Source organism: Rhincodon typus, chromosome 12, assembly GCF_021869965.1.
Source record: "Rhincodon typus isolate 14 chromosome 12, sRhiTyp1.1, whole genome shotgun sequence".
In the NCBI taxonomy this organism is placed as follows: domain Eukaryota; kingdom Metazoa; phylum Chordata; class Chondrichthyes; order Orectolobiformes; family Rhincodontidae; genus Rhincodon; species Rhincodon typus.
The window spans coordinates 3586275-3594930 of NC_063343.1; the positions used below are offsets into that span (position 1 = coordinate 3586275).

The window sequence follows — 8656 nt, forward strand, 5'->3', positions numbered from 1 at the left end:
CAGAGATACAAGAAGGGATCGTCGTTAGGGGAGGGCCAATTCAGAGAGTCCAGAAGGGATCGTCGTTAGGGGAGGGCCAATTCAGAGAGTCAAGAAGGGATCGTCAACAAAACAACAAGATATGATGCAACAATGGGCTGCCATTAAAGATAAGATAAATTAGGGTAGAGATGAGATACATCTCCTTGAAGGGGAAAGGTAGGATAATCAAAGTCTGGGCTTCCTGGATGACCAAAAGGTGCTGTAGAGGAAAATGAACCAGAAAGATGATTTCTGTCAGCAATGTCAAGTTGACAATACACACTCAAACCAGGCTAGATGGAGACCATTTATGGGACGTGGGGAAAGACACTTGAGAAGCAGTGACAGACTTGGGTGTGCAGGTGACAATGTGAAAACGTACAGAGGATGCTCAACTTGGAAGTACTATGAACTGAGAGGAGAATGTTGATCGCCTTTCAAAGGGCATGGAAACGTTAGTCATATGAGAGGTGAGACTTAATGCAAGAAATTGTGAAGTGATACATTTTGGAAGGTGTAGGAAAGGCGACAGAAAATACAGTTACAATTCCATACAGGGAGCAGCTGCAGAGGGATGTGAGGGTATTTGTGGGAGATGGTAGGGTAGGTTGTGAAAAAGGTTAAATGGCCATTGAGATCCAGGGCTTTCTAAATGGAATTGGCAGTACAAAAGCGAGGAAATTAGCTAGAACTGCTCAAAATGACTAGAAACTGGAGAGAGAACCAGAGGTTACTGATTGAGGAGAATGACGGAAGAGCCAAAGGCAATATTGGGCAAAGCTTAATGCAGCAAGTCATTAGAATCTGTAGTCCATTGCCCGAGAGCGTGGCAGAGGCGTTATCAAACAGGAGTTGAATAATTATCTGGACAGAGAAAATTTGTGCGGCATCGGGGGAAAAAGTGGCAGACTGGGACTAGCAGAATTACACTCGGAGAGAATTGGCACGGACACTAATGACTGTTTGTTTGACTTTCGTCAGTGTTGCAGTTCCAAAAGGGAGGGAAGAAGATTTTGGGTTTTGAACTTTTGTGTGGGTTTAGACACTTATTAAGATCAGAAATGTACCTTTAAAATTTGGGGATGTGTTAACCACAGTGACAGGCTGTGGCTCACTGTGAGAACAGATCACAGACTGGTGATAACCATGTTCTTCTGCACTAAAGCTGTATGTACATCCATGGTGTGGAATTGTGACATGACTGAAATTGAAGGGGAAAGTTTTGGAAATGGAAAGCCAGTCTGTACATAGCTGGGCGTGTTGCTACCTGTACCTGAAGCATGTCACCTTTTCGTTTTTCCGTGCCTTTTCGGGATTAGCGTTTCAATCAGATTTCCGTGTGTTTTTAAACGTGCTCTTGCTGTGCTGCAGCTTTAGTCAGGGACCGCTGAAGGATGCACCGAACCTTATCTGCACCCCACACACAGCGTGGTATAGCGAGCAGGCTTCCATTGAAGTGCGGGAGGAGGCAGCACGAGAGATCCGCAGAGCTATCACAGGTACTGGAGCATTGACCCTGCTGAATGCCTAGTGAAGGAATGAATGAATGCCCTAATGCCTTCAGAAGGGATAAAGGAAGGTTGAATAGGACAGTGGAGATACAGAACTAGTAACTGTGAACTGGTATTAGAGTCATAGAATCCTACACGCACGGAAATGTGACTCAACTCGTCCAGTCCGACCAGATATCCTAAAGTGATCTAGTCCCATTTGCCAGCATTTGGCCCAGATCCCCTGTGAACCTTTCCTATTCATATACCCATCCAGATGCCTTTTAAATGTTGTAATTGTACCAGCCTCCACCACTTCTTCTGGCAGCTCATTCCATACACACACCACCCTCTGTGTGGCAAAAGTTGCCCCTTAGGTCCCTTTTAAATCTTTCCCCATGTCACTTCAAACCAATGTGCTGGACTCCCCTACCCTGGGGAGAAGACCTTGGCAATTCACCCTATCCATGCCCCTCATGATTTTATAAACCTCTATAAGGTCACCCCCTCAGCCTCTGATGCTGCAGGGAAAATAGCCCCAGCCTATTCAGCCTCTCCCTATAGCTCAAACCCCCCGACCCTGGTAACGTCCTTCTAAATCTTTTCTGAACCCTTTCAAGTTTGACAACATCTTTCCTATAGCAGGGAGAGCAGAATTGAACGCCTCACTAATGTCCTGTACAGCCTCAGTATGAACAAAGATACTATTGAAATGATCAGTCTGTGAGCACTATTAAGAGCTCTGCTACCAACAGGTGCAGTGACTTGTATTGAGCTGTTCTTCTGCTTTTCAATAAAGTACTTATCCTACCACAAGAGGGGAGTGTTGTGCTTTTCCCATCGGTTTTCAAAGTCTACTTAAAGCAGTCCTGAGGTTGAAATGGAGATGCAGCACAAGCTTTGCTTAAAGTCTGATCCTGCAGGCAGCGCTGATCTTGCCTTTCCAGTTGGTTTGCTATTTTGCAACATGAATAGGAGGTGGTCGACATATTTCATTAGAGGTTTTTAAGTCAAAACCTACTGCATTTAGTAGTGAAAAATTTTAAATTAAATTCCTCTGTCTGGCCTTTTGATAGTTAACTGATCTGTAGTTTGACACCTATCTAAGTACGAAAGATTGGGGTGGCACAGTGGTTAGCACTGCTGCCTGACCGCGCCAGGGACCTGGGTTCGGTTCCAGCCTTGAGTGGAGTTTGCACATTCTCCCCGTGTCTGTGTGGGTTTCCTCTGGGTGTTCCAGTTTCCTCCCACGGACCAACAATGTACAGGCTAGGGTGGTTTGGCCATGCTAAATTACCTATAGTGTCCAGGGCTATGCAGGCTAGTTGTGTTAGCCATGGGAAATGCTGGGTTACAAGGATAAGGTAGGGGGGGGCTGGGTTTGGGTAGGAATCTCTTTTGTGGGGTCAGTGTGGACTCGATGGGCTGAATGGCCTAGCCTGCTTCCGTACTGTAGGGACTCATGATTCTTTGAAGTTACCCATGTGACAGGGTGTGACTTCAATCCATAAACCTGCGTAGGAGTGAAGTAGCCCACAGTGTCTTACAGGGTCTGGATACATGTGCAACTTTCTTTTTAAAATGCACAACTCCCAGCAATCATGCAAGACTGCAGTCTCCAGCTATTACAACAGTACTGTCAATTCTTGTATGCTGCATTGTACTGGTCTGATACCTCACTTTTATTTGGGTTCAGTGTGACATTCTGAATGAAAACAAGAGCGTTATATAATTAAGGAATGGTAGCTCAGAGAAGAGGAGAAGCTTCAACGCTGTCTGTCCTCTTGCCTATATTTTTCCCCTTCCCTACAGACCCCTCCTACATGAGAGTAGGTGGTCAGGCCTTTGCTATGTTGTTAATTGTTTCTTCCAGAGTAACTTTGGGTGACAATCCATCACGCGAGGGGTTCGGGGGTATAAGTGAGCGTGTGCCTCAGTCTGCTGACTGGCCGTATCGTGGAGCATGGTTTAGCTGCTGCTGTGGCCTTTCATTATGTTCTTTGCTTCTCTGCAGGCCGCATTCCAGACACCTTAAAAAACTGTGTGAACAAAGAGTATTTGGCAGCAGCTGCTCAATGGACTGGCATCGACCCGGTGGCTGTACACCCTGAACTGAATGGAGCTGCTTACAGGTAGGTTAGAAACTCACCATGGGGATTCATAGTGAGACAATTCGCTACAAGTGCTCACTGTTCTGAAGCCTGTATAGGGCCTGCCGAGCTGCTCGGTGGATGCTATCAGTCTTCATCTGAGTGAACAGGGACTGCAGTGTGCTGCCTCTGTAACCCTAGTGTAGTGTCCCAGTGTAGACTCCCGCCTGTCTTTTGCACGTTGTGTAATTGCAGAGCATGTTGCGATGCTGCAGCCCTTCACTCTGGCTACTATGCATGGGGCTATGTCTATCCCAAGGCGTAAATTGTCATGAAAACTGAGAAATAAAACCAGGAACCTCAGATCAGGGTTTCCTTGCAATATTGTTTTATTGACAGCGTTAAAGATTTATTCCTGAATTACCGCAGCACTAGGTTACATGGTAAAACAAATGGCCCTTGCTTCTGGCCTACCATTTGAGTGAGTTGGTGGTTTATCTATACATCTACCCTTGGCCCATATCCCCTAATACCTTTTGAATAACAAGAATTTGTCAATCTCAGAATTAACCGCTGATCTGGAATCCTGTCGTTTGTGGAAGAGATGCTGAATTTCTGTACGACTCTTCGTGTGTAGAAGTGCTTTCAGCTTTTGCTACTGAAATGTCTGGCTGTAACTCTTGTGCTGTACCCTCAGTCCTGGATTCCTGAATCAGTGGAAATGGCTTGTCTCTGTTTACCATATATGTTCTCTGTTATATCTCAAACTTTGATCAGGTTATGTCTTGACTTTGAGTTCCAGGGGAGTGCAACCAGAGTCTGTATAATCTCCCCTTGTAATTTAACCCTTTATAATCCCGCTGTCATTCTGGTAAACCCACAATGTGCCTTGTCCGAGATGTAAGTTCTCCGAGAGAGTCAGAGTGCAGGAGCTGGGGTCGCCCAGTATGGGAACCGAGGGGCTGGAAATGGAGAATTGGTAAGGTGGGGGGCAGGGGGGCAAGTCTGGGTGCAGAAGCAGCCTTCTGATACCGAGATAGGGGAATGGAGAGCAGCTTTTTTTTTTGCTTTGGGAGCATGCAGAGGGAGGCTACATGAGGACTGGGTTGCAAGGGGAGACGGGCATTGGAGACAGAGGAGGCTCCAAGTGACCAATCGAAGCAGGAGGCTGGGAGTAAGATGAGACTTGCAAGGTGAGTGTCAGTGCAAAAGAGGAGTAGGTTGGTGACAGAGACAGAATGCAAGGGAGGGGAAGAGAATAAGAGGCCGCAAAGATTTGAAATTATTTCAAATCTATCAGTAAAGGAATTTAGCTAAGAGCTAGGAAACGTGAAATCAGTGTCGCAAGCAAATGTGCTGTCTGTAACTTGAGGCTGCATATGTTCGGGAGTTATTCTATGGGGCAGATGGTAATGGATGCTATTTTAGTGAACACTGTGTCAATTGTTAAGTTTAACTCAAGACTGAGATCTGAGATGCAATTTTAAAAAAAAAAAAAGGCTAGCCAAACTGAACTAGCCTCATTTGCTTGCATTTGGTCCAAATCCATTTAAACCTTTCTTATTCATGTACCTGTCCAAATGTCTTTTAAATGTTGTAATTGTACCAGCCTCTACCACTTCCTCCAGCAGCTTGTTTCATACATGCACCACCCTTTGTGTGAAAAAGTTGCCTCTTGGGTCTGTTTTAAATATTTTACTTTTCACCTTAAAACTATACCCTGTAGTTTTAGACTTCCCTACCCTGGAGGAATAGACCTTGGCTATCCATCTCATCTGTGCCCCCTCATGATTTTATAAACCTCTATAAGGTCACCCCTCAGCCTCCGACGCTCCAGGGAGAAAAGTCCCAGCCTATCCAGAGATAACACTGTGGAGCTGGAGGAACACAGCAGGCCAGGCAGCATCAGAGGAGCAGGAAAGCTGACTCGGGGACCCTTCAATGCCTCTCCTTGTAACTCAAACCCTCTGGGTCTCGCTAACCTCCATGTATATTTTTGCTGCACCATTTCCAGTTTAATAACATCCGTCTTAGAGTAGGATGACCAGAAACGTAGAATGTGCTGTACAATCGTGACATACTGCCCCCAACTCCTATGCTCGTTGCCCTGACCAATGAAGGCATGTGTGCCAAACGTTGCCCTCACCAGGCCTGTCTACCTGCGCCTCCACTTTCAAGGAACTTTGCCTTTGAGTACCACAGTTTTGTTGCTGAGCGTAGCTCCCTGTACTCAGGAATGGACTGCTGATGGCTGTTTGTGTCGTTACAGATTTCCGAGCGGAGTGGTCGGGGTAACAGCAGCAGGCATCCCAGCTGCTGCTGTCGAAGGAATTGTTGCCGGTTCCATCCCAATGCAGCATGGAATACCTTCAGTAGCCCACCCCTCACACACGCCATCCCCCAGCCAGACTGCCAAATCAGAACCTGACAGAGACATCCCAGCTGACCAATAGCAGCTCTTGAGAAGAAAAGAAATGGCATTCCTCACCTTTTGACCTTTAACCTTCCGCCAGGAAGTAGCCCTGAAGTTCACAGCAAAAAAAATACTGGGACTGCAAAGTGTAGTTTATGCAGTTAAACAGAAAGTGTGGAGTCTTTACTGCATTTCCAATTGACGTATGTAATTCTGTGACCTTGTATGAAAAGGAAAAGCAAAACCTTGTAGTACCTCAAGTCAGCCATGAATGTACTCTGTCTGTGTACAGTTTTGTAGAAGCCACAAATTTGTTTAGCTGTGAATATACTTTTTAAAAAAAAAAAGTGAAAATATACAAGACTTCCTACTTTTGCATACGGAGATGCTTTGTCAGTGCACAAGATTCTCAGGCGAAAACAAATAACTTCATGATTTTATTGTCTTCGTTTTCTTGGTGATTTGCCAAGTCCCTTCAGTGTCTATGTTCACAATGGATATTAGAGATTTAAGGAGACCCATTCGGCTAACTGCAATTCTCCCAGTTACAATGCCCCGTGAAAACTGCAGTGCATTTACAGACGGAAACTCTAGTCTGCTTTCTGACCTCGTTTTCTCCCGCTGCCCTTTCCTTTGTCCAACCCCATGAGACAAGACAAAGACAGTTGTGTGTAACGCTTCTTGGTATGTTCATAGTTCAACCTGACTCATTTGGGTCAGGTTGGCATCTGCCTATGGTTGCTCCAGTTCAAATGAGGACAGAAGGGCAGTTTGAATTCACCCCCAACCCTCAAACCAGTTGCATCTTCTGCCAACTTATTCACACCTTGCTACTCTTCCCCGTCTCTCCCCCACCCCTGAAAAGAAAGAAATGCAATGACTCTGGACTAGAATTGGGTTTCATTTAATAACCAGCATTTGAGCTTCTATTTGGCTTATTGCATGGAGCACGCTGTGGAGATTAGGTGACTTCACTGGAAATAAGAGGTTGGCGTTTTTTGTTTTTTGTTTTGCTTTATTCCTCAGTTTAGGAAAAGGTTTGTTGAAACCCTTTATTTTGAATCTGACTCTGCGTAAGCATTAAATCATTGCTAAAGTAGCAATAGAACTTTGCATCAGGTGTACCTGAAGGGACTTGAAGCAACCGTATTATCTCTACACCATGGATTTTCACGGAACACCTTTTTAACATTAAAGGATTAAAAAAAAACCAAGGTTATTTCTTTTTCTTCTGTTTAGAATGAGAATTTATAATGTCAGTTGTAATGTGAAGTAGATACCAGATTAGGAATTCAGCCTGAATCACTGTTGTGTTGTTACAGCCATCGATACTGTGAGTCCCAATGTCCAATGCTGAAAATGTTTTTAAGCTTTTCTCTTTCACACACATCCCCTTGCTCCTTGAGCATTTTCTTTTGTTAGAAACAATCATGTTTGTGGCTGTAATCATTGGTATGAAATATTTTAATAAAACCAACGGCAAAAAGACGAACCTTGAGACAACCTTCCAAGCGGTTCCTGTATGTTTTATTGTGTGAAGCTAGCAGTAATTTTCGTTGTGATCTGGGAAAGAGTGTTACATGGATCAAAACAGAACCTCAGCGACACATGCCATCCTTCAGCTGATTTGATTCACTCCGTATGAGACGGACAGATATCTGAAAGCCCAGCAAAGCTGATGGTCATGATAGTGTCTCCTCTATAATCCTGAAAACTTCAGCTCCTGAACTAGCAGGTTATCTGGCCAGACTGCTCCAGTATGGCTCCCTTGACCAGAAACTTAACTGGACTGGACATGAATGCTCTAGTTTCAAGAACTTGCTGTGACTGAAAAGAAACAAAAGAACGGAGGGCAAAAAAAAAACAAAAGATGCTGGAAATAAGAAACAAAAACAGAAGTTGCTGGAAAAGCTCAGCAGGTCTGGCAGTGTCTGTGGAGAGAAAAATCAGAGTTAGCGCTTTGGGTCCAGTTCTGAAGATTGCGTATGTGCAGTCCTGCGTTCTGAGGAAGGGTCACTGGACCTGAAACGTTACTCTGATTTCTCTCCACAGATGCTGCCCAAACTGATGAACCTTTCCAGCAATTTCTGCTTCTGATCCTGTTGTGACTGACTTGTCTCCCCGCTTCCCAAAATCCATCAACCCAAGAGATGAGTTGCGAGTGTGATGGAATGTTGTCTGTTTGCCTGGTTGAGTGCGGCCTGGCACCACATCCGCTCCCTTGATCTCTGACACGCCATTAGCAATTGGGGGTGGCATTTATAAGATGCGCTATAGAAACTCAGCAAAGCTTAGCTAGCACTTTCTGAACGCACTGAAGGACAAGAGATACATGGGAACACCACAGCCACAAGTTATCATCCAAGACCTTGGAAATATATCGCCATTCCTTCAGTGTCACCGGGTCAAAACCCTGAAAATTCCTCCTCGACAATAGTGTGGGTGTATCTACAGAACGTGGACTGCAGTAGTTTAAAAAGCTAACTCAACACCACCTCAAAGGCAACTAGGGATGGGTGATAAACGCTGGTCCAGCTACTGAAGCGACAATCCCAGGAATGAATGAGAAATCAATCGGTACACTGTGCCCACAAAAAGCAGGACAAATCCATTTGTGTCAGTTCGCTCCCCATCAGTCTACT

The 8656-nt window shown here is 45.0% G+C and overlaps 1 protein-coding gene across 4 annotated transcripts in view; it reads left to right on the forward strand.

The window, feature by feature from the left end:
• The window catches only part of LOC109937286 (C-terminal-binding protein 1-like), an 80879-nt gene extending 73354 nt beyond the window's left edge, over positions 1-7525 (forward strand). For all 4 annotated transcript variants that reach the window (XM_048603529.1, XM_048603527.1, XM_048603531.1 and 1 more), the window contains 3 exons: positions 1393-1520; positions 3526-3643; positions 5871-7525. In XM_048603529.1, coding sequence (XP_048459486.1) covers positions 1393-1520; positions 3526-3643; positions 5871-6054 — 430 coding nt within the window. In that variant the 3' untranslated portion in view covers positions 6055-7525. The remainder of the gene's footprint in view (positions 1-1392; positions 1521-3525; positions 3644-5870) is intronic.
• Positions 7526-8656: the final 1131 nt, after the last annotated feature.